The following is a 27,728-nucleotide window of genomic DNA, read 5'->3' on the forward strand; positions in this document are numbered from 1 at the left end:
CCCCCTCCCCCGCCGAGGGCGTCGGAATCTTGGTGCCTGGAGCAGCCTCACTCGCAACCCTCAGGCCCAGCCATTTTTTTCCAAATCTCGGGGCGGGGGTCGGGTAGAAAGAATGCCTCTCTACTAGGGAGACGGGAGGGGTGGGGGGTTGAGACGAACCATCGAATATTGCGAATTTATTAAACGTTTTGACAAAAGTTAAGAAAAGTTTGCTGTTTAACTGGGGGCCGAGGGGAGAGGGAGGAGAAGGCCTCCGAAGGGGTGTAGAATCTTCCCCAGCAGTCTGTCCCTCACTACCATCGAGTAACCCGAGACCTACTTGGGCTGAGGCTGGCGCGAGGTGGGGAGATAGACGTGTCCGCTCGGCAAGGCCTCTGTCGTCAATGAAGAACGAGTCGGACTGAGGTCACGGTCCCCGCGCTTCTGCCGCTGGGAGCAGGATCCAGTAGCAGGGTAGCTCCCCAGAGCTCTGAGCGACTTCCCCGTGGGCAGCCCCTTGCCATTTTAGAGCCTGGCTCAGTTCCGAGCTAGGCCGCCAGAGGGCGATGCAAGATCTCGGTTGAAGTGCGAGGGATGGGATGGGCGGGGGTCGCGGGGAGAGGAGAGAACTGGAGACACCAAGCTCGAGACCCTCGGCCTGGGAGGGGGTGGGGTGCGTGCCGTCTCCATGGCAACACTTACTCAAATCCTCCGGGAACTGAGCTAGCGAGACCGGGGGGCCTAACCCCTCCCCCGCGGCCCCCGCCCCAGCCCTTAGCGACAGGTAGAGAGAGAGGGCGCGGGGCAGACAGCTAACCGGCTCACGCGGAGCCGCCCCTGTGGTGTGCCGTATGCAAATGTTATTATTTGCATATGTAAATATGCAAATGTATCGGCCCCGGTCACGGTGGCAGGTGGCCGGGAGCCGGAAGGTGTGGGAAAGGGAGCTGAAGGAGACGAGGAGTTTAGGGACCTGGGAGCGGAATAGAGAGAGGCAACCTGGGGTGATCCGCTGGAATGAGGCCGGCTGAGGGTCTTGAGCTTGATGGCGAGTGGGGGAGGGTCACCCTGGCCAGCCAAGAGATCCTCTTCTCTTCTGCTTGTTGTCTGCCAGGCCTGAGGTTGGCACCGCCTAGCAAGGTTGGCAGCGGGAGCCCGGGCACCATCTGCTGCTGGCAGGGGGGGAGGGCAGAGGCTCAGCTGGGCTGGGGAAGAGGAGGGCCCAGGACGGGAGCGCCCCCCTTCCATCCAGAAGGCTGAGGTGCGTTGGGGGTAGGGAAGCACACGAGAAGACTCGTCTCAGAACCTGGTTCGGCTTCCTGTTCCCTTTGCCCTTGATTGTCCGGGACGCCTCGGGGCGGCGGCGGGGTCATAATGAAGAGTCAGGCAGCCCCTTTGAACCGCACTTGGGCTGGAACGGGAGCAGATCACATGCCCCCCTCCACTGCCGCACACAAATCAAACCTTTTGCCCCCATCCCTCCTTAGGATCCACCTACCACCAAAGGGTGGAGGGAGCAGGGACGGCTAGGGCGTGGGTCGCAACTCTTCATCAATTGGTCTAAGGGACTCAAAACCAGAGCTCCCCAAGATCCTCGAGAGCACCCCCCCCACACACGCAATGCTGAAGCAAAACCAATTTACTGGCTCATTGGGCGGCAATGCTGGTGTGGGGGTACCGAGAAGCAGAGAGAGCTGCTGTTCTCTTCCCCTACACTCTGGGGGGGGGGGCACCCTCCTCCCCCTCCTCCCAGAGCCTGCAGCTGTCCCTAATTAGAGCGGCGGTTTAATTGGATTTATCAGCAGTTAATAGGAAATTAAGCAAAGGGCCCGAGAGAGGGAGGGCGAGAGGAGCGGGAAGTCTGACTGTGCCGAGCTCGAAGGACAAGGTGCTGGGCTATCAGGGGTGGGCACAGAAGGCCCATTTATAGCAATTGAGCCCCTTGGTCACACCCTCCCCGCAGTACTTGCCCCGCCCATTGAGCCCTGGCCCGCGGCAGAGAACAGGTCTCAAGAGATGGAGGCAGGAGGGACAGCGACCCTGTGTGAGCCCCCAGAGCCCCTCACTCCCACTATCAGCCGCCTGGGTGATGGATGATGCTGCCTCAGGCTGCAAAGGTCATAAGTCTGGGCCAAGGAGCTGACTGAATTCAAAACAGACGGAAGGAGGGTTCTGGTTAGGAGGGTCCAAGATCACCCACATCCTACCCCTCCCCAGGGCCCCCTGGCTCTGAGCTAGAAAAGTGCCCCTTGAAGTGAGAAGCTTGGGCAGCACCAGATGCGAGCCTGCCTCCTGGCTGTGCTGAGGATCCTGGCAGTCTCCCTGTGTAGCCTTGACACCCCTTTATGGCTCTCCTGCCTCTCCCGCAGCTTTGAGGCTTGGAGCCAGCAGGGCTGGCTGTAGCCAGAGAGGCCTGAGGCCCACACCACTGGCTCTGGGGGCCAAGAAAGGAAGTTTGTAGGCAGTTAAGCGGCGGCGCAGTGTCCACAGCCCCAGGCATCTCCTGTCATCAGAACCTCATTACATGGCTAGACTAACAAGGCCTTCTCTGGGGATCCCAGTGACCTCTCTGCCACACTTTACCACCGCAGGGCAGAGGCAGCAGCTTCAGCAAGGGTGGGTGTGAAACTCTGAGTGTGTGAGGGGTGCCTCTGTGCCCCTGCTGTGCAATGTATGTGTCTGCCCTGAAGGTGTGAGGTGTGTCTATCAGAGTCCCAGGTGTTGTGTGTGTGTGTTGATGTGTGTACCCCTGGAACTTGTGCCCCTGGTGTGTGTCTGTGACACTGTGTGTCTTGTCCCTATTCTGCTCCACCACCCCACCCTCTGAGGTTTTTGGCTGTCTTAGTCCCTGGGTGTCAGATGGGCATATGTGCTTTGATGTGTCTATGTGTCTGCATTCTTCACGCCTGCGTGTGCCCCAGGTGTGGGCATTTCCGTGCGCCTCTGCCTGCAGGACCATGTGGTGTGAAAACCAGAAAAAGCCTCTGGTGAGTGTGTTGCTCTGGCGTCTCTGCCTGCAGGTGTGTGTCTCGGTGACAGTGCGTGGGCGTGTGCCTGGGTGTGAGCCGCGCGGCGGCGTGTATTCGAATGACAGTGTGACGCACGCACGCTCGTGTGTGTGTGTGTGTGTGTGTGAGCGCGCGCGCGTGTGCGCTCGCCAGGGTGAGTCCCCCGCCCCCGCCCCTACCTCTCCCTATTTCTATTCCTCTCTCCTCTCCGGGCGGGCTTGGCTCCGCCGTCCGCATCATCTCCATCCATTATTGAAGAAACAGCCGCGTCCGCTCCAATCACATCAACAGCCCCCGCTCCCCTCCTTTCCACTCGCCCCGCGGCCCCTCTGGGTGCTGGGGAGTGGGGGAGCCGCAGCGCGTAGGGGCTGCAGCCGCAGCTCCTCCGAGCTCATGACCCTGTGCCCAGAGCCGGGCCAGGCTCCGGGACGCCGGGGTCCCCAGCGGAAAGCGCTTTGCATAAACAGATGGCGCGGGCGTCTTTGTCTAGATGGTTCGTTCGCTACGAGGCTCCGGGCTCCGCGGCTGTCTGGCTGACGCAACCATGATCATCTCAGAGCCTCGGGACCCGGCGCCCTTAATAGCGGCAGAGAGGGGTTAGGGGCCCCGGGGCTCCCAAGCAGATGCTGGGCACTGTGTCTTCCCTCCCTAGCGCCCCCTCCACGCCCCACTGATGCAGAGGGAAAGCGGAGTCTGCGCCAAGGTGACGGGCGTGTGGAGGTGACCACGAAGGGGACCCTGGGCAGAGCCCCGAGGTGCCTGCGGGCTGTCCCGTTGGACTTCTGCGGACCCCCAGGGGCAGCAAGCCAGAGCATAGGAATAGAACCAGGGAATGGGAGGGAGGAGAAAGACAGTGACAGAGAGGCAGGCATTTATAAAGAGAGACACGGCGAGGTAGATGTAGAGGAAAGGAGAAACAAACGCAGGGAGACGCAGAGAAACAGATGCAGGCGGACGAAGGCAGGTAGAGAGCTGCGGAGGGAGAGACAGAATGGGAAGGCAGAGAGAGACAGTGATAAGGCCTGAAGAAGAGGCAGAGATCCTACTGAGGCAGGTAGGGTCAGAGGGCAGAGAAGAGTCTCGGCGCTGAGACGGAGCCCTGGGCACCTGGGGCCGCCCAGCCCCGCAAAAGGAGCCAGCCTGAACCTGGGATGCCCGCAGCTGGCGAAGTGGGAGCTTCTGAGTTCCCTCTCCTTCCCCCACCTCGGCCCCTCATCACAACGGATGAGTGGAAGTTGCTGGACTCACTGCCCTGGCGGCGGGAGTGACGAGAGCTGCCAGCGGGACCCACACTCCTGGCAGTAACTTCCCTGCTGGGAAGCCGCGAGGCTCAGGGCCGCTGAGGCCCGATAGGGGGCGCCCGAGGCATCGCCCCTAAGAATTTGAGAGCAGCTCCGCCTCCAGGGGGCGCCCGCGCCCATGGCCCCGCGGCCTGCTCGCTCCCGCGAGTCCAGCTGCTTTTGAAGTTCAGCTCCACCAGAGCGCGGATTAGTGTCCTGTGCGGGTTAGCTTTGAGACAGATCCCAGCGGGACCCCCGCCCGCCCCTGGCCACGCCTAATCCGCGGCTAATGACTTCTGTCTGCTCGGTCAGCAGTGTAGCCTGAGTCCTTCTGGTGGGAAGAAATGAGATCTGGAATTCAAGGAGTTCTGGGTCTCATTTCGGCCCCGGGGACCAAGATCCAGAGACGGGAGGAGCCTTAGAAATAGGGTCACAGACAAGGGGTCAGAGACAAGTACCAGAAGCAGATGAAGGGTCAAGGAGCCCCGGAGAGGCAGAAGCAATAACGTAGTAAGAAACTCGAAAAACAAGGGCGGAGGCCCAAGGCAGGAGGATCACTAGGGCTGCCAGGAAAAAAGCCGGGCGGAGAGCCCGGAATGCGCGAGGCGGGGATCACTGGGACTCAGAGAAAGGGCTCTGCAAGAAAGGTGAGGGCCGAAGAAGCAAAGGGGCGCGGCACCGGAGCCAGAAGTCCCTATCGCTCCAGCTGTGCCACAGGAGTCAAATGTGCAGCCCAGCTGTGCGGCCCCTGGAGCTCGAGCTCCAGGATTGATTTTTAGTCCCAGAGACTGGAAGGCTACGGGGCACAGGTGACAGGACACCCCAGCCCCTGACCCGGCCCAGGAAGTGCAGGTACTCAGGGCCAGGCTCTGAGCTGCTCCAGGCTCAGACGTCCCGTCCGTCCCCCGCCCCCGCCTCCGCCCCACCCCCCCGCCCCCCCCACCACCACGTAAGCACCGAGTCTCTGTCTCTTTGTTCTCGCCCTGTCTCTGACACTTTATCTCATTATCCGCCGGAGGGAGGCGGAGAGCTCGGGACCCCGCAGCCTAATTACAGCCGCGCTTGTCAGCGCAGGAGGTGGGGGAGGTATCAGGCGCGGGAGGGGAAAGCAGGAGGCCCTCAGGAAGGGACCCCTACCTCTCTGTAATCTGAAAGGCACAGCAGCGGGTGCACGGCTCGCCCCTGCCTGGGCACCACGAGGCTTTGGAGGGGAGAAGTGGGAGCTCTCTATAGAAATCGGCTGCCAGGACAGCAGTAGGGGAAGGAGGGGATAGGTTAGCGTGAAATGGGGAGAAGTGGTTAAGGCTCAGCTCTTGCAGGGCTCCCTAGGACCCCAGTTCCCCAAAGGCAGGGGCAGAGATAGTATAGCATCCCACCTGATAGCACAGCATGCACCCGAGTTGATCATCCAGGGGGATGCAATCACTCTAGCTTCTGTCTCTATGTTCTCTTCTCTTTCAACATCTATCTTTCTTCCACAATTTCCTTCACTCCATTCTCTTTCTCTCCATCATAGTCAGAGGCAGAAGTTGTCTCCTTGGATGGATACCCGAGGTAGGTAGGGGAAGGAAGTCTCTTAACCCCTAGATTTAACCAACTGATTTACTCTATCCTGAGCCAGGCTTGCGGAGAAGGCAATGGTAACCCACTCCAGTGTTCTTGCCTGGAGAATCCCAGGGACGGGGGAGCCTGAGGGGCGGCCGTCTACGGGGTCGCACAGAGTCGGACAGGACTGAGGCGACTTAGCAGCAGCAGCAGCAGCAGCAGCAGCAGCAGCAGCAGCAGCAGAGCCAGGCTTGAGATAATGCCCGGCTCCCCTGGCCTCCACACTCTTTCGGGCTAGCCGCGACACAAGCTGGAGAAGCCACCCAGGACTAGAGCGGCTGGGGTCTGTCTGTCCCCACCCCCTGCCTTCCCACTGTTCTTGGAGGGAGGTGGCCCTGCTAGCTCCTGGGTGGCTCTATAGGGGTGTCAGGGAAACACTACAGAGGCCCTCACTTGTCCCTGACCCCCATCCCTCCACCTCCTCCGCCCGACTTGTGAACACCCTGCAGATGCACTTTACTGCAGGTCTGTCTGCCTGTCCCCTGTTGAGTCCCTCCCCCCATTTCAGGATCGTCCTCAGTCGGGCTCTCAGTTAGAGTCTGGGAAGCCTCTCCCTTGGACCAGCCCAAAGCATGATAATGTCTCCTGGGCCAGAGTCGGACCCCTTGGAGTGGAGAGTGGATGGGCAGAAATCCCCCTGCTCCCCAACAATTCTCTTCCTGGCCGATCCTGGAACTGCAATAAGGAGAGAGATGGGGGTTGGGGTGAGTCTGATGAAGTTGCCGGGGCTGGGCCAGGCTGGGCTGGGCTGACCCCTCCCCAGAGAGGGGCGGGACCCCAGGAGGAGCAAGGGCTCGGGGCTGCTGGAGAGGAGCAGACACTGGAGAGGCGCTATGGCGGGAACCAGCCTCGGAGCCCGCTTCTACCGGCAGATCAAGAGACATCCCGGGGTAAGTTTGGTCCCAGGAGCCATGATTCTACCTTCTAACTCTCTAGCTGCCCCTGCAGCCCCGAAATCTCCCCGTACCCTGCCTATTGCTAAGTTTCCCCAAAACTCCTAGTATTTCTCTGCAGTGCCCTCAATCCATCCCTGCAACATGTCCCCGTGTCCCTTGAAATCACCTCAAACAGGTTAGCTATAGGTTGAGGCAGACTACGGCAGGAAATGTGGTGGGAGGCCGTAGGTCCTCTCTCCCCAAAGGGACGGAGCGCCAGACCTGGGATGGGGTGGCGTGGGGGTTGGCCGAGCAGAAAAGCTTGTGGAAGGAGATTGGGAGGGGGCAGTCCCTGAAAGAAAGTTCTTTCTGTCTTCCCGCAGCTCATCCCGATGATCGGCTTCATCGGCCTGGGCATGGGCAGCGCTGCGCTCTACTTGCTGCGACTCGCCTTGCGCAGCCCCGACGTCTGGTAAAGGCCAGGCTTGGGACGCAGGAAGGGGTCCTGGGTGGGGCAAGATGGGACAGGAATGCACAGGACTCTCAGGAATGATGGGAATGATGGTCCTCGCGGGGACTCCCAGGCAGGTGACATCTCGGGACGGGAGCCTGCTCCTGACCTGGGAGGCCCCCGCCTCCCCTCGGGCCCACCCTCACTAGCTGGAGATTCTGCCGGCTTCGGGCTGCGGAACTAGCACCGCTCCCGGCCGTGTTACCATGACGACGCCGCTCTGCCGGGCGCTGGTGGCCTTTGGGTACCTCTATCTCGCTGCCCAAGCGCTGGGGGTGTGGCCGGGTGAGCTGCTAGGGTCGCCTTTGGAACCAGGGGAGTGCGGAGACTCCAAGCCGCGCCAGAGGCGGCAGGAATGGAGGGTCTGCCATTAGGCAGGAGCACCCATGGCGTTGTCTGAATTCGAGTCACATCACTGCAACCCCAGTACCTCGGGATTTCGGGATTTCTGCCTGATTCCCACCGCCCAGCTCTGCGGGGCTAGCCTAGGATGGCGCCAAAGAAGAGGTGGGAGTCCTTGGGCCAGGTTGTCAAGTCTATCACCTGGCCCCACGCTGACAATGCTGACAGCCTTCTTGCCTCACTTGTCAGCACCCGCTAATGTGCCCCCTCCCCTCAGTCTCTGGGAAATGCACACACCCCCATCCCCCGGGAGGGTGGAGGGTGCTGGGGTGGGGGCACAGACCTTATGGGTCCCCTTAGGCTCCAGAGTCCTAGCTCCCAGAGGGGAAACCCTAACCGGCACCCCACCACCACCACCTCCATCTCCACAGCTGGGACAGAAAGAACAACCCGGAGCCCTGGAACCGCCTCAGCCCCAATGACCAATACAAGGTACCTCCCAGTGGCCTTCGGGTTGCACCGCCATCCGCTCATCTCTTGATCCCAGCTGGGCACCTCCCACCCCAGCAGAGGGAAGAATGGGGCACTCAGTGCAATCCCCCTTTCTCTCCATAGTTCCTTGCAGTTTCCACTGACTACAAGAAACTGAAGAAAGACAGGCCAGACTTCTAAGCCTGGCTGCAGTGCCAGCCTACTCATTTCTTCCACTCTCCACCCTCAACCCCAAGGCGCCACGCTAGCCACTCTGTCCAGTTTCTGCTTACACAGCCGGGTTCCCACGAGGAGGGGAGGCAGCCCCACCCCCCTTCCCTTGCTCCCAGCAGCGGAAGCGCCTCTGACCCTCAGCTTCAGTCCCACGAGGGGGAGGAGCAGTTAAAGGGCAGGGAGTAGCCTAACCCAGAAGGCTCATGCCAGACCCTCTGCCCCATTGCTCTGGTTTGGAGGGCGGGGTCCATGCTACATGTTGAGCGTGGCCTACGTGAGAGACAAGACCAAGCAGGGGCCTGAGTGCCAAATGACGTGGCAGGCCCCACGTTACCCCAGGCTACAGGATCCCTGGCGCCAGCCTGGGGGCGGTGCTACTCTGGCTTGCTGGGCTCGACCAGGCTCGTCGCTGACAGTCCAGCCAGCTGGAGGCACCTACACTCAGGAAGGTGCGACTTGCTTCTCCCGTGTCTGCGCTGCTTCTCCCGCTTCCCTCCCGCTTTTGGTACCACTGGACAACACCCCCCCACAACCCTCGCCTCACACCTGGGCCTCCCCAACCCCTCCCCTACTTCCCTCAGTCCCCAGGGATCAAACAGAAGCAGCCTTGGGCAAAATACAATTTCATTTAACAAATTGAATTTGTTGCGCCTGCTAATCACGTCTGGTGTCGCCTCTGATCAGAGGGAGAGGAGGAGGCAGCCTTGGGGGTCCTTGTGATGGTGGTGAGAGGGAAATGAGGAGCACACTGAAGGAGAGGAATCACCACCTGGCTCAGGGGACCCCCAGGGGGCCCCTCCCCCAGTAGCAGAAGCTCAGGGCAGGTTAGTATTTTATTAGATAGAAACAGAAAGGAGGGTGCCTACCCACCCCTTCCTCTCGCTCAGGAGAGGAACTCCCCCCTCCCTAAGAAAGGGCAGGGGTCGATAATACTGACGTAATGGGAGAGGTTAGGGCAGAAAGCTCCAAGCCTCCCCCTTCTCAGTATTATTACAAGAAGAAACCTCAGCTCCACGTTCTGAGAAGTGGAACTACACATGGCTCTTGCCCTAAGTCGGGGGTACCTTCCCTCCGCCAGCAGAAAGCTGGAAGAGGAACAGTTACCACCCCCTCCCCAGGTTGTCCAGGAAGGTGAAGAGGGAGACATGTCAGTCCACACGCAGGCTTCGTTTCTTAGGTGCCTTCAGTGATCTTCAAAGCCAGGCATGGGGAAGGCCCTGGCGAACTGCTCCACCCGTTGCCTAAGGTCGGCCAGCTGATGACTTGTTTCTGGGTCTTTGAGCAGGAAAGATTTGAAATCCTGGAGTTTGGCTAGACACAGGTGAGGAAAAAAAAGTGGTCAGAGCTTAGGGGAAGGCAGTGAGATCAGCTGGAGGAGGGGGAGATAGTCAGTGTGAACTGGCTGGGGGGCAGGGGAGGCCTTATCCACTCACTGGTCTTGCTCTTCACTTCCAAGCCAATGTTGACACCTTCATCTATAAAGCCTACAACTTTCCGGAAGTCATCTTCACGGAACCCTCGAGAAGTCAGGGCTGGGGCCCCTGCGAGAGAGGCAGAAGAGGATTAGCACAGCCCCAGTCCATCTGGCAGTCATCACCCCCCTACCAGAACGCAGGTCTTACCCAGCCGCAGGCCCCCAGGTGTGATGGCGCTTCGATCTCCAGGACAGGTGTTCTTGTTGGCCGTGATGGATACAAGTTCCAACACCCGTTCTGCTCGAGCTCCGTCCAGGCCCTTTGGCCGCAGGTCCACCAGCACTAGGTGGTTGTCAGTGCCACCTGAGGCGGGGAGAGTGAGCAGGGAGTGGTGAGTCCTGGGCCTCCGAGGCTACCGGGGCTTGCACCTCCCCCTCCCCACCCCCTAGCTCACCAGACACTAGGGAGTAGCCTCGCTCCAGCAGGGCATCAGCCATGGCCTGAGCGTTCTTCAGAATCTGCAGGGAGTACTCCCGGAACATGGGGGTGCAGGCCTGGAGAAGAGGCGGCAGCACTGTCACCTTAAGCCCGGCCCCTCCTGCCCCACCACCCCCAGCATACTTGGGACCCCATCCCCACACCCTCCCAGCCTGACACCTCCCTTCCATCTGCTCCAATTTCAGCTAGCAAGGTGCAGGGTCTGAGCCTCTGGGCCCTGCCCCCACCCACCCCACAAGAGTAGGCTCCCCAACCTGCTTTAGGGCCACAGCCACTGCAGCAATGGCATGGTTGTGGGGGCCCCCCTGCAGGGACGGGAACACAGCAAAGTTGATTCGGTCCTCAAATGTGTAAGGGATCTCTCGGCCAGTTTTGGGGTCCACAGCCTGCACCCCCTTCCGGTAGAAGATGAGTCCTGACCTGTGTGGGAGGTAAGGCGGTCAGAATCTAAGCTGACAAGAAAGAGCATGGGGGTGGGGAGAGAAGAGGAGACTGGCTGGCCTGGCCGCCACTGGCTCTCAGAGTCCAGCCCAGTGGTGTTCAGTGTGCCAGACTCCAGGGCTTGAGGGGAGCAGACCTCACCTCCACCCCCAAACCCCCTGCTGGGGAACTGCCACCAAGGACAAGAAAAGAAGAAGTATCCTAGACAGGGCTTCCGGTGGGAACAAACTCACATCCAACCCCAACCATGCCCCGGGGTGGGGCATGAAGACAGGGAGAGGCAAGGAAAGACCTCAGGGAAGCCTGACCTGGCCCCTCGAAGGGTCTTGTGAGTGGTCGTGGTGACGATATCTGCGTGCTTGAAGGGTGAGGGGATCACCTTGGCAGCCACCAGGCCACTGATGTGGGCTATGTCTGCCAAGAGGTGTGCCTTGACCTCGTCACACACCTAGGTGGGTACAGAGGAGGACAGAGATAGGCCTCAGCCTGGGGAGGGCCCAGACAGGCCTGCCCAAGGCTTGCCCCTCCTCCCAAGTCTCCTCACCACCCCTTGGGGAGGGCAGAGATTCCAGCCCACCACTAACTTTTCTCATGCAGGCGTAGTCAATGAGGCGAGCATAGGCACTGGTACCAGCTATGATGAGTCGTGGTCTGAAGAGCCGAGCAGTGAGTGCCAGCTGGTCATAGTCAATGAGGCCGGTTTGGGGCTAGACAGACAGACAAAAAGCTAAAGCTCTAAGAGAAAGCAGAGCAGCTCCTCAGAGCTCCCTCCTCACACCCCAGAGCACTCACGTTCAGCTTATAAGGCATAGACTCGAAGAAGATGGATGTAGCTGAGACCCGCTTGACATCAGTCATGTAGCCATGGGTGAGACTGGGAGGAGAGGAGAGGAGAGGAAGGAGGCAGGTTCAGAATATAGGAACTCTCCAACTCAGCCACTGGCTTTCTGCCCCGCTCCAAAGGCCGGGGTCTCTGGAACACTGCTCCTAGCAAGTCCTACCCCTGTGGCTCTGAGCAACACTTATGGGGTCTTATCTTCCTCAACCACTCCTGGACTGGGAGATCTCTGTTCCATCTGCATGGAACACGGTAGGTGTTCAGTAAATTACTCTTCTCCCATGCCCATACTGCCTACAGCCCACCCGCCACCCCACCCACACTCACTGGCCCCCATCGGGCAAGTCCAGCCCCATGATTCGGTCGTGAGGCTGCAGAAGGGCTGTGTAGGCAGCCAGATTGGCTGGGGATCCGGAGTAGGGTTGGACATTGACTCCCCACTGAGCAGGATCCAGGTCAAAGGCCTCCAAGGCCCGGCGCTGACACAGCAGCTCTATCTCATCCACTACCTCTGCTCCTCCGTAGTATCTGCAAAGGGAGGGGCGCAGATCAGGGCACAGAGAAAGGGTGCCCCCATCCCCTGGACCAGCAGCAAAGGATGGGGAAGACCATCCTCTAGACACACTGGCAGGGTGCAGGCGGGTGTCCCCCACTGGGAGCACGATCCCTGAGGTTGTCCTCCAGCCTCGCGGTGCCTAGCCCTCACCTCTTGCCAGGATAACCCTCGGAGTACTTGTTGTTCAGACAGGACCCCAGGGCCTCCAGCGCAGCTCGGCTGCAGAAGTTCTGGGGTGGGGGAGGGGTAGTGTCAGAAGGTACTGAACCCTTTTCCCTGGACCCCACAGCCCCCTCCTGCCAGAGCCCCAGGCTGCAGGGAGGAGCCGAGTTCTATAGAAAGCTCTGTTCATTGAGGATTCCTTGCCAGGTCAGGGACAGGGCCAGAGCATCCTCCTCAGAAACCCAACTGCTAGGACTTCCCTGGTGGTCCAGGGGCTAGGACTCTGGGCTCTCAATGCAGGGGCCAAGGTTCAATCCCTGGTTGAGGAACTGGATCCCATGTGCCACAGGGAAGATCCTGCATGCTGCAACTAAGACCCGGCACAGCCAAATAAATAAATATTAAAAAATAAAGAAACCCAGCTGCTGTGATAGGTGTCTCCACCAAGGCCTCCTGTCCACTCAGCCTGTGCTTCCAGGCTTGCTTCTGTTTCCTCCTCGGATGGAAGAGGGACCAGACTAAACTACAGGAGCTCCAGGAGGCTCTGGCGGGCTTCCTAATGCCCCTGCCCATAACCCAGACTGCCCCTGCCTTTGCTTCAGAGATGAGCAGAAGATTCGGAGATGAGGCCCAGGAGGAAGGCCCTGAGTTTGAAAGGGAGATCTGGAGAAACAGCAGGAAGATGATCTGTTACTTCCAGCTGTGGCGTAAACCCTGGCCCCTCTCCCCAGGCCCCACCTCTGAAGCAATGAGCTCCAGGCCACGACACTGCCTGTCCTTCTCTCTCCGCAGCAGCTCCCACATCTCAGGGTCACTGTCTGATAGACTCTCCTGGCCTGACCAGCCCTTGCTTGCTTCTCCAGTCTGAGTCGCCTCACTGTGCTGGCACCGTATGGCCATCCCAACCAGCTGACCACATCTCCGCAGAGGCTAGGGAAAGAAAAGCTCGGGTCAAAGAAAAAGTGTCCAGGCGAGAAACAGTTAACAGTCCTCAGTTATGCTTATCAGATCCTCAGGCTCCATACCCGCATTCAGTTGTAAAGTCAGTCTGCCAAATCCAGCATTCAGTTGAAAAGTCAGTCTGTCCAGTTCTCAATAACCCCACCTCCATCTTCAAAAACCAGGTCTAGACCCAAAGTTGAGATCAACATCCAGTGGGTGGTTCTGATTTGATCCTTTCAGCTTACCTCAGAATCTCCCTCCACCTCTGCCCTTAAAAAACTCTGCAAAGCCTCAGGGCAAAGTTTGTTCTCTAGAAGCCTGTGTCTCTGGAACTCCAGGCAGTCCCACAGAAACACATGGTTTTCCTGAAGAGCCTTAACAAAGTGATACCGTAGTGAGGGGGGGAGGGGGGCGTGGTGGCAACCAAGCTGGCAAAGATTAGGGCAATAAGCTATACAAGTGGTTTCCAGAGCAATGGAGGTGGGAACACAGACCTTTAGCAGCCTCTGGGGAAGAGGGCCAAAACCTGTATCTTGTCCTTTGTGCTCCCCACTCTTTCCACCTCCTTCCAGCCCAGAGCCGCTGGACCCCTGATGCAAGCAGGGGTGACCAGCTGCATCATTTGCATGGCTCAGATCTGGCAAGAAAGACTCAGCTCGAGGGTCCACGCCAAGAACCGTGCTGGCTGGCCAGCACAGGGTCCACGGGACATTCAGTATGGTTCTCTTCCCTAATGCCACGTCAAACGGACAGTCACAAGGCCCTGGGGCATCTGATTCCCGGAATGAGAAGGGCCCCTAATCACTCTGCGTGCACCGGGGGTCTCAGGGATCCCCTAGTTGCACATCCGCACTCCCCTCCGCTCTCCCCTCCCTGAGGACCCTGACCACGTGTGTTTAAAAGCCCAGAGAACCCCAAGTTTGTGAATCGTTAGAATAGGACTAACTGGGATAGGTTGAGAACTTACTTTCTACGGGTCACCCACTCTCTGGAGCCCCATCCTTACCCGAGTCGCCCAAATAAAAGAGAAGGACAACATCGCAACAAGAGATTGAAAGTCGCACGAGTTCCGGGTACCAACTCCGGCTGGGGAAAGCAAGGGGTCGAAAGGCGACCGATCGGAGGGCGCAGGCGCGAAAAGAGCTACCGGGAAGCCACGGAATTAGGGCGGGACCTACGCATGCGTAAGGTGGGCCCTTTAGGGTCTTTTGGGAATTGTAGTTTTTTCTCTCTTCAGTTTCGTTTTCCAACTGGAGAAGCTCTTGCCTGAAAGGTGAGAGATCCACTGCCGTCCTGTCTCCTCATTGTTCTAAAGCTCTTCAGCGTGTTTTTTTTTTTCTTTCATCTGTTCAGACAACAGCAATTTACTGGGTATCTACTGAGTGAATGTGTTGTGCTTAGTTGCTCTGTCGTGTCGGACTCTGCGACCCATTGAACTGCAGCCCACCAGGCTCCTCTGTTCATGGGGATTCTCCAGGCAAGCATACTGGAATGGGTTGCCATGCCCTCCTCCAGGGGATCTTCCCAATCCCGGGATCGAACCCAGGTCTCCCACACTGCAGGTAGATTCTTAACCATCTGAGCCACCAGGGAATCCCAAGAACAGGGTAGCCTATCCCTTCTCCAGGGGATCTTCCCGACCCAGGATTCAAACTGGGGTCTCCTGCATTGCAGGCAGATTGTTTACCAGCTGAGCTACCGGGGAAACCAGTATTATTAGGCTCACTGGGAAATACAAAGACTCCTGTACAAGCTGGAAATCGCCCTGGATTGGAAGGGTGAGAGACCCGAGTTCAAGTCCGCATTCTGGGACTAACTAACGAATTACTGATTTGAGCCTCAGTTTCCCCACTTGCAAATCAATAATAAAATAACATGTGGTGGGGATTTAATGAGACTGTATGTAAATATGCTGTTGGATGGATCACACCCTCACCTCATCCTCACAAACCTGCCTCCTCTGTGGCCATCTCCTCCTTTTCTGGAACATGTAGGAGCTGACTGAAGTGCCTCCTCCTCACTGCACCTGTTGAATTTTGTTACCAATTCAGTCTGGATGGTCCAGCAATCAGTGAGCTCTCTTTGTACCCTGGGGCTATAGGTTCTTGGAGCTGGAAGGGATTTCCTTATAGCCTGACTTCATCTGGACTTGTGCTTTAGGGGAGGGACTCACTGATCCCTCCAGGAGTAGGTTCTCAAACCTGGGTATCAGAATTGGCTGTGTGATATAAATATATGAGTGTTGAGAGTTTCCTCAGAGGTTCTAAGTCTTAAAGAGTGGATCTTAAAGAGTGGGCATTTGCCCACTCACTGACACACAACAAAACTTCTTAGTGATTCTATAAGCAGTGATTTTGAGAACCACTGCCTTACATAGCAATATTACACATTCATTGAATCATTCATTCATTCGGCAAACACATTGCACTCCTTCACCAGGCTAGGCATGCCTTAGCCCTGGAGATATCAGAATAGATCCCTGACTACCAGGACATCAAGAGGTGAACAATTACCAGCAGGAGCATCTCACTCTGCTCCCAGGTGTCCAGACATCCTAAGAATAAGGAAAGGAGGAGGAGGAGAGGATGATGGTGGAGGCAATTTGTGAGTCAGAGGGGGAGGATAATCCATCGCGAAGCATGTTCACTTGCAAAGTCTCTTTTAGTGTCCAGAACTATTTTATTATTGCATCACAAGTGAGGAAACTGAGGCCCAGATGAGCTAATTTGCTAATTCCAGTTATTCCCACTTGGTTCTCATTTCAGACCTTAGAAGTCCACCCTTAGTTAGCTCTAATCTCCTTCCCTCCCACTCTAGCCTCAGGTGCTTTCAGCTTTTTCCAATAATAGGCTTGGTGTCGGGAGTCAGCCCGGTTCCTGTCCCTCTTACAATCTCTGACCCAGAACCACTTCCAACCTCCCTCTTCCTTTCAGTTCGTTCATCCATCCATCAACCCACCCACCATCCATCCATCAGGTATTTATTTCCCCCTTACTGACTTTCCACTCCTCGAGTGAGACTCAAGGTGTCTGGGTGAGACTCACCTCTGACTCAGTTTCCCGGTGCAGCCAGCGGGCAATCCTCCGGAGGACACTGCTGCCTCCCAATTTTACCTTGACCCAGGACTCAAAGCGAAGCAAGGCTACGGAGGAGGTGTCGTTCTGTGCCTCAGCTTGTCTGTACCTCCTCCATAGCCTCGTTGTCAGGGGTCCCCCGAGGGGAAGGGGGCTGCTGAGCTTGAGAACTGCTAATGAAGCCGCAGCCAATTAACGCCCGGGCCAGGGTTGGGGGCGGATAAAATTAGCAGCTGCGTCTGCAGGGGTGGGAGGGTGGACAGCTGGCTGAAGGGGCCCTTGTTTGCCTTTGCAGACGGCTAGTGCGAATGGCGTTGCCCAGTCCTCCAAACTCGCAGTCGTCCCTTCCCCCACCCCCTCGTCTCAGGCCTCTCTCCCTCCCTCCCCCAACCGTCTGCAAACTCAGCGCCCACGAAATTAGGAAGGAAAAGGAAGATCGATGACTCCAGATGCCGCAACTCTGTTTCCCCTCCCCCCCCACCTGCCGCCTCCCGCCAGCCCGCGGAGCTTAGCAGGTTGTCAGCGCTCCGCCTACGCGGTCCCTCCATCTCCATCCATCCCGTTCAGGGCCTTATACCTCCTCCCCCAGAGAGCCCGCTGGTGGTCCCCCCTCAGGTCTAATCCCCGTCCCATTTTCGGCTTCACCCCGCCCACCTCTGGGAGGAAAATTCCCACCTCCTGCAGGGCTCAACCCCAAGGGTCGTCCTCCTCGTCTGAATCTGATCTCGTCTTGGATGACCTCCAAGGTGACAGCTACGTCAATATTTGCCTCAGTTTCCCCATGAGCCGCCGAGGGAGGAGGCCCTGGCCAGGTCTCTGCCAGACAGAAAGGCACACCACCGCCACCACCCTCTTGCCTAAAGGTCTCACACAGACGCGTGTTGGATTTCACTTTATTTTGTTCCCTTTCCCGTCTGTTTTGGCGTAGGAAAAAAAAAAAAAAAATCACCGAGAGGAAGCTGCCGGAAGGTGGAGCAAGGCTGGCAGGGACTGGAAGGAGAGGGCAGGGGAGTGGATCGCCTAAGCACAGGAGTTTTGCTTCCCCTACCCTAATTATTGGGGTTCGGGGAAAATGGGGACAGGCATACGACAGGCAGAGGAATTGGGAATAGGCCACGGTGTATAGGCCTTTATGGTCTTTACGTGGGTATAGGGTGGAAGACAAGCGCCTGGGAGTAAGAAAGGGGTGGGATGAGGATGCCAGGCAAGGCGTTATTAAAGCTGCGGGCAAAGGGAGTATCCAGCCCAGCGTCAGAGGCAGGCGTGAAGAGGACTCAGTGGGGACGTAGAGAACGCGGGGACCGCCTCCAAGCCCCGCCGACTCTGGGGCTGCCTTCTGCGCCCTCCACTTGAGGCTGTAGCCAATGAGGGGCTACTCCCAGCCTTGTGGGCACTCCCCATAAGGAAAAGGGGATCCACACCGGCTGAGTCTCGGAAGGGCTGTTCCTCTCCACCCCCAGAGTGGAAGGGGTGGACGCGGCCACATGAGCTGGGGGGTAGGGGCAAGGGTTCCGCTTGAGGGAGTCCGGGATTTCGCGGGAAGCTCGGGGCCCCGGGCGAGGGCGGAGTAGGCTATCCAAAGTAGGGGTGCTCGCTCTGGAAGTTATAGTCTGGGCACACCTTCTGCACCAGTTTGTAGTCAAAGCTGAGGAAAGAGACGAAAATGCAGATGACTTTGAAGGGCTTGGCACACAGCCAGGCGGCCTGGCTCTGCGTATGCTCGGTGAAGCACACCTGCGACGGGTCGTACAGGCATGGGCGGTGCTTGCGCGCGCGGTTCGTCTTCTCGTACTCCACGTGGCAATTGAAAGCGCGTGACTCTTTGGCCCCAGGCACTCCCAGCGCGCCCCCGAGCGGACCCGCCAGCGCACCGCCGAGGGTGCCCCCGAGCCCCGGCCCCGCCGCCGCTATCCCCAGCGGGGGCCCCAGCCCAGGGAGCACCCCCTCCAGGGCCAGCGTAGACTGCAGCGGGTGGGGGACGGGCCCGGGCAGCCAGACGCCCCCAAACTCTACACGCTTGGAGGGCGGCACGATACTGACGCTGAGGTTGCCCAGGCTGGACGAGTTGTGGCGGAAGTAGACGCTGAAGGTACCGTTCACATGGTCCACGATCTTACCCGTCACCAGCAGCGAGAACTTGAGAGTGTGCACCCGGAAGTAAAAGTCCCCCCAGCCAAAGATCTTTTTGGCGCGGGCGGCTTTGATGGACGGCTTTCTCTTCGTGCGCTGCGCTGGCGCTCCCGCCGCCCCAGCCCAGGCCAGTGTCCCTGTGTGGTTAGCCGGCCAGGCCCAGCTCCAGGCACGCGCGGTGCCCAGGCCGTTGGAGGACTTTGGCGCTGCCGCTGCCGGGAGGTGATGGCCAGGGGCACCACCACCGGCCGTGGCCGGGCGCAGCTCCAGGTACTGCGGCCTCCTGGACTCCGGTATCTGAGCACTGACGGCCTGGGGACCAAGAAGGAGGAAAAGAGAGACGCTGGAGTTGTCTGGGGCCACCCGCCAGGGCCACGCCGGTTCCTGTCCACAGCCGCTGGGAGAACAAATGGAATCGGGTTGCCACAGCAGTGGTTCAGGGAGTGCCCGCTGGAATGGGCCTGCGGCTCTTTCAAGGTGTGTGGTCTCCACCTCAGTTTCTACATCTGTGAAATGACACTAGAATCCTAGTCTTCTCACGGAACTCTGACGAGGGCTGAGAAAACTAAAAGAGCCAAAGCAGTGTGGGCTTGAAAGGGACTGGAGCTAGGAACTCTGGCTTGATTGGGAGTAATGCACCATGGAGAAGCTGGACTCAGGCAAGGGACGCCATGACCACTGTCAGTGCCCAGCATCAGGAAAGAGTGAGACCTCCCAGCACATCTTTGCCAAGACTGGAGCCCCCACCCAGGCCTCAGCCTCTACTTCCTTGAGGGGTGGAGCATGGGAGACCAATGGAGCTGAGGAGAGCAGTGGAGAGTGCATGCTTGCTGTAAGCTGAGGCTTGGGGGCTACTAATGGGCACCTCTCTCCACCTCCAACACTCCTGCTCTTGGGGAGGCCGCCTGGTGGTCCTCCCCTGGGCTAGGAGGGGTACAGAGGAGGACTGCCCTGCTTGCCCCCCACCCGCCTCTGTGTCTCAGGTGGCAGCCGATCTGGGAGACAGCGCAGGGCGAGTACAAGATGGATCGAGAGGCGGGAGCGGCAGGGCCAGGCCCGGGCCATCAATTATCTGGGGCGGGGTGGGGGGGTGGCCCCGAGTGAAGGAGACGTGAGAGCGCGGAGAGGAAGAAATATGGAGATGCTGCTCCAGCGAGGGGAGTGGAAAGGAGAGGAGCTGTGCGTGTCAGAGTGTGTCAGTCAGACCGTGCTAGCTGTGGCCATTCAGTGTGGCCCTTACTGCTTGTGGGTTTGTGTGTTGGGGGAGTACCATGTGTGAGTCTGGGGTGATTGTATTTCTGTTATATTGTATGTATCTGTCTATCTGCCTGGAGTGATGAGTGTGTGTGTGTGTGTGTGCGTGTGTGTGTGTGTGTGTGCGCACACGCGCGCATGCGCACGCGTATGTGCATGCTCAAGTCTCAACCTCTGGTGATGGGTGTGTGTGTCTATGTGTATCTGTATGCCCTGTATAGCAGTCTGAAGAGGCTGTGTTGTGTGTCTGCCTGCTTGTGGTGGCTGAATGCCTGTTGTATCAGTCCCTGGTGGCTCTGCACAGGTGTCTGGGTTGTATGTGTGCCTAGCTTGGTTGTGTCTATGCATCTGGATCTGAGTGAGGCTGTTTCAGGTTGTGGTAGTTGCCTGTCTGTGACTGGTGTAGTCGTATGCCTGGGTTGGCTATGTATCTGAGGGTGGCTGTGTGTGATTCACTGAGGGTGTCACTTTCCCTCTGTGATCTCCTCTCATCCTCTGTCCATGTGTCAAGCTCTTTCTCAAGGCTGGGTCAGTGTAGTCATGATGATATAACAAGTGTGGTCTCATTGTGTTCCCCTGGGGAGGGGTGCATACATGTCGGTTGTATACAAATGTTCCTGGGGGTTGGGGGGATCCCCACACTGGCCTACAGGACGAGCTTTGAGTAGGTAAAGAGGCCGGGCAGCATGGGTGTCCCCCTCTGTTTGCATACACCATGTGTCCACAGGGGACAGGAACAGCAGAGTCAAGCTGCTAGACGAGAATCTCCACCGCCCGGTCCCATTCCGGCAGCTCTGCGATCCTGGGTTATTAATGCCGCCGCCACCCGCTCATCATACATATTTATCGCCCCCCTCATTCCTCCTCCCGTCCATCTCTCCTCCCAGCTCAGGTGTGGGGGGCGGGGGCGCTAAGAGAGACTGACTCAGACTGACAAGCTTGAGCTGGCAGCTAACACCCAGAGGGTGGGCCTGAGAGGGGATGGGGGGAAGGGGTCCTGGGCTGCAGAGGAGGGGACAAGGGCCTTCCAGCAGGAAGGACCAAGGCTCCAGGAGGTGAGCTTAGAGAGGGCAGGGCCTGAGCCCTGGTGAGGGCATTGGAGGTGGGAGTGTACCGAAGCTTCCCGTGGAAGTCCAAGAATGGCTGGGAGGAGTCATTTGAATTCTGACACCTAAACTCCTCACCCCTCTGGGCCCAACCACTAGCTCTTTCCAGGGGCATCCATGAGCCCCTACACCTGCTGTTATGACCTCAAATCCCTCTGAGCCCACCCCCGCCCCCAGCACACCCCAACAGCTCTAGACATCCTGCACCCAGTCCAGGACCTGTCCACTGCTTCAGTGGAGCCACTCTTCCCAGGCAGGGGCTGGAGAGGGAAGGAGGTTTGGCTGGGTGGTGAGGGGCTCCAGGTGTCCCCCCCACCCTGATCCCAGACAAATTGCTGTCTACGCTTCTCTGATCCTGGCAAATCCCTGGGCTCTGGGCACCCGCACCCCCCACCCGCCGCTGGAGACAGCCAAGATAAAAGGGAAGAGTTGAGGGGAGCCGCCGAAGCGACCTTGGGGGGGGAACTCAGTCAGGGAGGGGTGAGAGTCTGCGAGGAAACGAGCCGGGAAATGGGAACATGGAATAAAATAAAATCAAACCCTCCCTCTGGCTTCCCAGCTCTCACGCTCGCTCTCCCTCTCCCTCTCTCGCTCTCACTGTTTTTCCCTCTCCCTCGCTCTCTCTCAGTCTCTTTTTGTCTCTGTCTCTAATTTTCTTCTGTGATTCTGCTTTTCTGTTTCTGTCTGTCTGTCTGTCTGTCTGTCTAACTGTGGTTCTCTCCCTCTACCCTTCAGGTGGTCTGTCTCCAGCTGTGGGTGGGGGTGGGAGGGAGGGGGAAACGAAGTGATAAGGGAGCCCCTGTTTGCCTAGAATCCACGGTGCTGTCCCTCCCCCTCTACAATTGAGAGTGGGGGCAGGGTGTTGTCCGAGGAGGGGTCCCGGTCAATTCGGAGCTGGTTTAATTAAGCTAATTGGGCGCAGTGACATTTGCGAAGGGGAGAGGCTAGCCTGGCTGTCGGCTTGGGGGGGCGGAGGTGTGGTGGCAGGAGGGAGTGGGGGGGTGCGCTTCACCAGGCGCCTCTGGGCCCTAGCCGGGTGGGAGCTGAGCCAGGAGTGCTTTGCCCCCCAGGCAGCGAGCCCACGCATTGGAGGGGAGTTGAGGATGCCTTTTTCTGCTGAACAAACTCCACTTGGTTGGGGGGCGCTCTTTGGGGATGGGACTGCCGGGAATGGGGGAGGATCAGGCTGCGGCCCCCCATCCGCATTGCAGGGTGCACCTCCCCAGGCCTCCGGACTGCTCGGTGGCTTTTCTCCTGCTGTGTGGGTCAGGTGGCCTCTCAGGACTCTGACTGGGGGAGGGGACTGCACCCAGTAGTTGGGGAAGGAAGAGTGCTCCAGGCCTGTGTCCGGGAAGGAGAGGGAAGTGCGTACTGAGGCCTTGCACCTAGAAAGAGGTGGGGGCGCCCCGCAGCCAGGGTGGGTAAAATAGGCAGGGTCTGGCTGGGAACCAGAGTGGAGATGGCGGTGAAGACAGAGGTGGGGTGGACAGGACAGGCTTCAGTGAGGACTGGGCCAGAGATGGAGGGGGACTGGGACTGAGGCCTGAGCAGGCACAGGTACATGGTGCAGAGATAAGGATGGAACAAGGATAGGCATGGAAGCAGAAAAGAGGAGGTCAGAAATGGTGGACAGGCACTGGGCAGAGACTGGGATGCAGATGGGATAGGGGCCAAGGCAGTGAAGACGGGAACAGAACAAGGTGGGAACTAAAATGGGAATGGGGATGGGGGAGACAGGGATGGTGGATGAGGGATGGGCACTGGGAGGAATGAGAGTGGGACGGGGACTGGGAGATGGGGGTGGGACCAGAAACGGGGTGGGGGGGTGGGAAATGGTTACTGGACAGAAACAGGGATGCTGAAGGATGCAGAGGCCCAGGAGGTGGGGATGGGGAATGTGAATGGGGGCTGGAATGGGAAATGGGAGACAAGGAAGGAGATAAGAAACAGGGATGGGGAGACGGGCTGAGGACAGGTACGGGAGGCAAGCCAGAGAAAAAGGCAGAAGACCGGCAGGATCAGGTCACAGAGGGGTCTCGGCAGGTGAAGATACCTTCTTTCAGACCCTACTGTAGCTATAGCGTGAGGGGGCGGGGATGGCTGCTGGGGCGGGCTCTGCCCTTGGGCCGGCGCCCCCTCCCCCTCAGCCCCGCCTGCCCGCCTGCTCCTGGCCTGCAGCACAAGGCTCACCGTTATCTGAATTTTGATTTTATTTTATTTTATTTTATTTCCCTGCTTCCTAGAGCCGGCGCAGTCCCCCCGGGAACGACCGCCCCCCGCCCCCCGCCCCGCGCCTCACTTTATTATTGCAATAAATGTGCCTATAAAGGCGCGGGCTCCGGGGCGCGGTGGGGGGGTGGGGGGGTGGGAGCCGCGGAGCTGGGATGTAATTTCCCGAAGCCGGAGCCGGAGGGGGAGTGGGCGGGGTGGAGGTGGAGGAGGGGTAGGCCAGGGAGAGGGGGAGACTCGCCAATTTCCAGCGCTCAAGGCAAGCGCTCCCCACTCCCCATCCCTGGCCCGCAGCTCGTTCCCACCCCAAGCCCTGGGACTCGCCACAGCGCCCAGCCAGCCGGGAGCCCTGGGATGCTTCCCCCACGACAGACCCTGCCCTTTCTCCGTGACCGTGTCCCCCGTCCGCGCCCACGTGGAGTTCTAGGGCTCGGTCCAAAGTTCCGCACCTCCTTCACCATGACTTCATCTCTGACCCCGATGATGCCCCCTCCACTCACCGGGTCTCTTTCAACGTTTATCCCGCCCCTCCCCAAGGACACTGTCTCTGAACCCAGTGACCCTTCTTTTTACCTTGTTTCTGTCCCCAAATTACCTCACCTCTTCCGCAGCCACCCAGTCCTGGACCCCTAGCTCCTCCCTCACCCCAAACCTAAGACAGTCTACCTTCTCCTTTCCGTTGGGTGCCCCTCCCTTACTCGGGGGCTCTGACCCAAGGGAGCCATCAGCGCCCCACCTGGCCTATGCTCCTGGCTCAGCTGCGGCCCCTGATCCCCGCGACAGCTCTGGGCCCTGGCCCAGGCTGCACGTGCCTAAGTGGCCCAGCCAGAGATTAGCTGGGGGGTTAGAGGGGGATATGGAGTCAGGAGGGGGTGGCTAGATGCGGGGCTGGGGCCAGCCAGTGCTGAGAGACTCAATTCAGCTTAATCCTTTCCTGAGGCAGGCTAGAGCTGGAAGGTCCCATAGGGCCCCGCCCCTGCCCTCCCCCAGCTAATTAGTAATTAGTGATTAGTGATTAGTGACTATTGATCGCCTGCTGCTTCTCCCAGTAGGCAGCTGCTTTGGCAAGGGGTGGGGAAGACAGAGACAGAGAGGGCGAGAAGTCAGAGATGGTGTTGGAAAGATCCTGTAGGAGGCCTGGGCCAGAGCCCCAGGGGCAGTGGAAGCCAGGAGTCGCAGGCCCCACAGGAGACCAGGAGCCTGAAGCAAGGAGGGAGGAGGGAGAGGGTGCCTGCAGGAGGGGCCCATGAGCAAGATGGGAGAAGGCAAGGTGCTTAACATGGGACAATTAGGGTTTCCCTGCAAACTGTCCCCCACCAGCCTCTTACTCAGTGTCAGCCCAGTGCCAGCCCTAGCACTGAGACAGCCCTGAGTGCACGCACACACACACAAGCCACATTCGGATACATGAACACATCTTGAGGCTCACAATCCCATTATTGTTGTTTTTAAACCTAAATCGTGTCAGACTCTTTGTGGCTCCAAGGACTATAGCCTGCCAGGCTCCTCTGTCCGTGCGATTTCCCAGGCAAGAGTACTGGAGTGGGTTGCCATTTCCTTCTCATCCCCACACTCAAATGCACTTAAGATGACAAGAACGCAGACACACGCAAGCCTCAGAGACTCACATACAGACAACACAGGCACCCCAACACATAGATATGCACCAGAGTCACACCTTGATACTCTGAGGTGTGCATACACATGTGCACACACCATACACCACACATGACCACACAAAGGTAGTCAGACACACACTATCCTACACACATCCCTCTTCACAGTTATACACATGCAAACACAGTCTGTATGTACATGCAAACACAGATTCTCACATGCATACAAGCCACACTAAATGGCAGACACCCTCTCCTCCATGGACTCCAACACGTAGGCCCAGAGCAGCAGCTCTCACATACTCAGATCCCCATTGCTCACATCCTCACGCTCACTCTCCCTCAAGTCTTCACCAGATGTTTCATTCCCCTTCAGGGGGCAAAGGAAATTAAACCAGATCTGTCCACAGGGGAGTTTATTTGATGGGAAGATTGGAGAGGAGAGTGGGGAGGAGCAGGAAGGAGGGGCAGGGGAGGACCATCCAGCCCCACTACCTCTCCCCGGGGGGCATTTACATCCCAGTGGGTTGTGGGGCAGAGACCCCCTCCCAGAGTGCTCTACGAGGGCAGAGCTAGACAGCAGGTCCCCAAGAAGCTCCTGCCAGTGGAAACAGTATTTGTGGAGGGGGCTTCTCCACCCACCTTCCCAGCCCCTCAAGGTCACCAGGCTGGTTTGAGAGAATCAGGGAGCTCTGTCACCAGCTTCACTAAGGGCCCCCGCCCTGCTGGAGCTGCTGAAGGCGATCTGAATGAGCAGGTGGGAGGCTAAGTGTGTGTGTGGGGGGTCTACACCCCTTCCAGACTCTGTAGGGTCTGAGGGCTGGGATGCAGGGAATAGGGCTTCGGGGAGCTACCTGTCTGCCCCCAGACTGGGTGGGTCACACTTAGGGTAGGAAACGGGAAAGTCAGAGGCAGGGGCCTGGTGTAAGAAGATAGGGGTCCAGGGCCTAGGCCCCCATTGTGGGATGCACAGCGGGGCACAGATGGCTGCACTGTGAAGCAGGGACTCACGCTCACCCCTTCAGAGCCAACACCACACTCCACACCAGCATACACACGCCCTGGACGCCTGCACTAGACACACAAGCCTGGCTGCCCGGGACACAGGCACACACACAGGCGCACATGCTGACCCACACACTCCACACCAGCACACATGAGCACCCAGAGTATTCGAATTGAAACCTCCAAGTCTGGAGGGACGCAGATCAAGTCTGGGCCCCTTTAGCCTGTCTTCGCCCTGGAGCTTCAGGGAAACAGGCCAGGCTCGGGGAGATGAAGCGAGGAGAAGACGGGAGGAGAGAGTCTGTCCAGAGAGCCCACACCCCCTACCCGCCGGGTGCGCGAGAGGGGTGTGTCTGTGAGGTTGTGCAGGGGAGACAGTGTCTCCGCAGGAAATGCGATGGGAGATGGTAGCCAAGTTAGGCGGTATCTGTGTGGGTCCGTGTGTGCGCGCGTGTGTTCGGGCCGAGTCTGCTCAGAGCACAGTGCCCACCTGGCATTGTGACAAGAGCAGAGGAGAGAAATGAGAAGGCGGGGGTGGAGGGGTGGAAGGACAGACAGCTAGGAAGGCGAGTGAGGTTGGCGCGGAAAGACGGCAAGGCTGACACCCTGCTGGCTCGTCTGTCTGTCTCGCACTCCCGCTCCGTCTGGCACACTCGTGGGTCTGGCTTCGTCCCCTCCCCCGCCTCGCCTGGAGCGGGATCCGAGTCGGGCCTCCACCCGGGCACCCCCCATCCCACCCCACCCCACCCGGGACCCTCAGCCAACTTGCGCTGGGAGAGCGCCTATCCCGAACCGGGAGTCTGTCTGTCCGCGTCCCCCCCTTCTCCCACCCTGAGCCGGGCAAAGTTGGGACGCTCTGCGCTGTAGACGAGGCGGGCGCACGGAGCCCCTCGCACTCTGGGACCTTGGCGTCCGGGACCCCCGCTCTCGCGCTACCTCCCAGCTACCCTTACCTTCCTCAGGAGCCACGGGCCAAAGAGCAAGAGAAGCCATTCCGGGAGCAACCGCATCTTCCCGGGCGGCCGGGCGGGGCGGGCGCCGGGCCTGGGGACTAGGGGCCCCGGCGGGCGTGCCGCGGGGTGGCTGCCGGAGCGGCGGGAGCGGGCGGCGCGGCCCGCGGACTGAGCGGCGAGAGGCGCGGAGCGCGGCGCTGGGGGCGGGGCGCGGGCGGGGGAGAAAGTTGGGTCGGACTCGGGCGCGCGGGCGGGGGGGCGGGGCTCCGCGGCGCTCCAATCCCGGCCGCGCCCCGCGCGCCCCCTCCCGCCCGGCCGGGGGCACCGAAGGTGACTTTCACCCCGACACGCCCCAGACACGCCCCCGGCCCAGGTGCGGAGCGGAGCGGGCTGCGGGGCTCGGGGGCCGCGCACCCGAGAGGCTGGGTGGGTGCATCGCTGAGGAACAGGGCCGGGGGTGGGGCTCCCGGCTCCGGGACCTTGTTCCCGAAGCGGGGCACGGAGAATGGGGAGCCTGGCGAGGCTCAACAGCCCAGCAAGACCGGGGTCCCTCGGAGCTTCCGGCCTCTTCAGTGCTCCGGGCCCTGGAAGGTCCCCGGGCAGGAGCAGGGCAGGGGCCGAGGTGAGGGCGGGCGGGGCCCCGGGCGACTGCTGCCGCGCGGCGCTGACGGGGATGGATGGGCGCCCCGCGGCTCATTCGGCCCGGAGATGAGTATCATTGATCACGGACGGAAACCCCATCACGTCTGTCAATAGGGCTGACAAACGGCGCCCGCCGCCCCCACCCCCGCCTTCACGGCCCCTCTGCGGTCTCAGGACCCCTCCGCTAGACGCGCCGTTCACCTTTGGCCCTCGCCCCCTCTGCTGACCCCCCACGCGTCCCAGAGCGTCCCCGCGTGGGGGTTGGGCAGGAGCCGCACCAACGGCCCGGCTTCTCGGTGCGATCTCCATCCATCCCTTTCCGCCCAGGGTCCCATCTTTCACCATCAGTCGCTCTAGATCCTTCTCCCCTTTCTCCTCTAGCCCTGTCCTTTCTCTGTCCCCAGTCTGGTTCTGTCTCTGTCCCAATCCTCTTGGCTGTTTCTTCATCAGCTCCCTCCTCCCCCTAGTCTCTCTCTCTCTCCTGCCCAGGGAGTCTTCAGCTGTCAGCTGTTGCTATGCACTGAGGCTGTGGCTGAGGTTGTGGTATGACCGACACCTCGAC

General features: G+C 59.3%; 3 protein-coding genes across 3 annotated transcripts; 1 reads left to right on the plus strand and 2 right to left on the minus strand.

Annotated features, from left to right (window-relative positions):
* Positions 1-6,633: 6,633 nt before the first annotated feature.
* NDUFA4L2 (NDUFA4 mitochondrial complex associated like 2) lies at positions 6,634-8,903 on the plus strand. Its single transcript, XM_068969878.1, has 4 exons — positions 6,634-6,762; positions 7,131-7,219; positions 8,032-8,092; positions 8,216-8,903. The coding sequence occupies exons 1-4, from the start codon at positions 6,706-6,708 to the stop codon at positions 8,270-8,272; spliced, it is 264 nt and encodes an 87-aa protein (XP_068825979.1). The 5' UTR covers positions 6,634-6,705; the 3' UTR covers positions 8,273-8,903.
* A 28-nt stretch (positions 8,904-8,931) lies between these two features.
* On the minus strand, positions 8,932-14,283 carry SHMT2 (serine hydroxymethyltransferase 2). Its single transcript, XM_068969880.1, has 12 exons — positions 14,164-14,283; positions 12,954-13,145; positions 12,204-12,283; positions 11,825-12,025; positions 11,452-11,533; positions 11,244-11,366; positions 10,968-11,107; positions 10,473-10,638; positions 10,175-10,274; positions 9,928-10,083; positions 9,739-9,846; positions 8,932-9,616 (listed from the first exon to the last, which is right to left on the minus strand). The coding sequence occupies exons 1-12, from the start codon at positions 14,194-14,196 to the stop codon at positions 9,489-9,491; spliced, it is 1,509 nt and encodes a 502-aa protein (XP_068825981.1). The 5' UTR covers positions 14,197-14,283; the 3' UTR covers positions 8,932-9,488.
* Positions 14,284-17,215: 2,932 nt separating this feature from the next.
* NXPH4 (neurexophilin 4) lies at positions 17,216-26,581 on the minus strand. The gene is made up of 2 exons (XM_068971712.1): positions 26,525-26,581; positions 17,216-18,673 (listed from the first exon to the last, which is right to left on the minus strand). The coding sequence occupies exons 1-2, from the start codon at positions 26,579-26,581 to the stop codon at positions 17,804-17,806; spliced, it is 927 nt and encodes a 308-aa protein (XP_068827813.1). The 3' UTR covers positions 17,216-17,803.
* Positions 26,582-27,728: the final 1,147 nt, after the last annotated feature.

Source organism: Capricornis sumatraensis, chromosome 4 (assembly GCF_032405125.1).
Source record: "Capricornis sumatraensis isolate serow.1 chromosome 4, serow.2, whole genome shotgun sequence".
NCBI classification, from domain to species: Eukaryota; Metazoa; Chordata; class Mammalia; order Artiodactyla; family Bovidae; genus Capricornis; species Capricornis sumatraensis.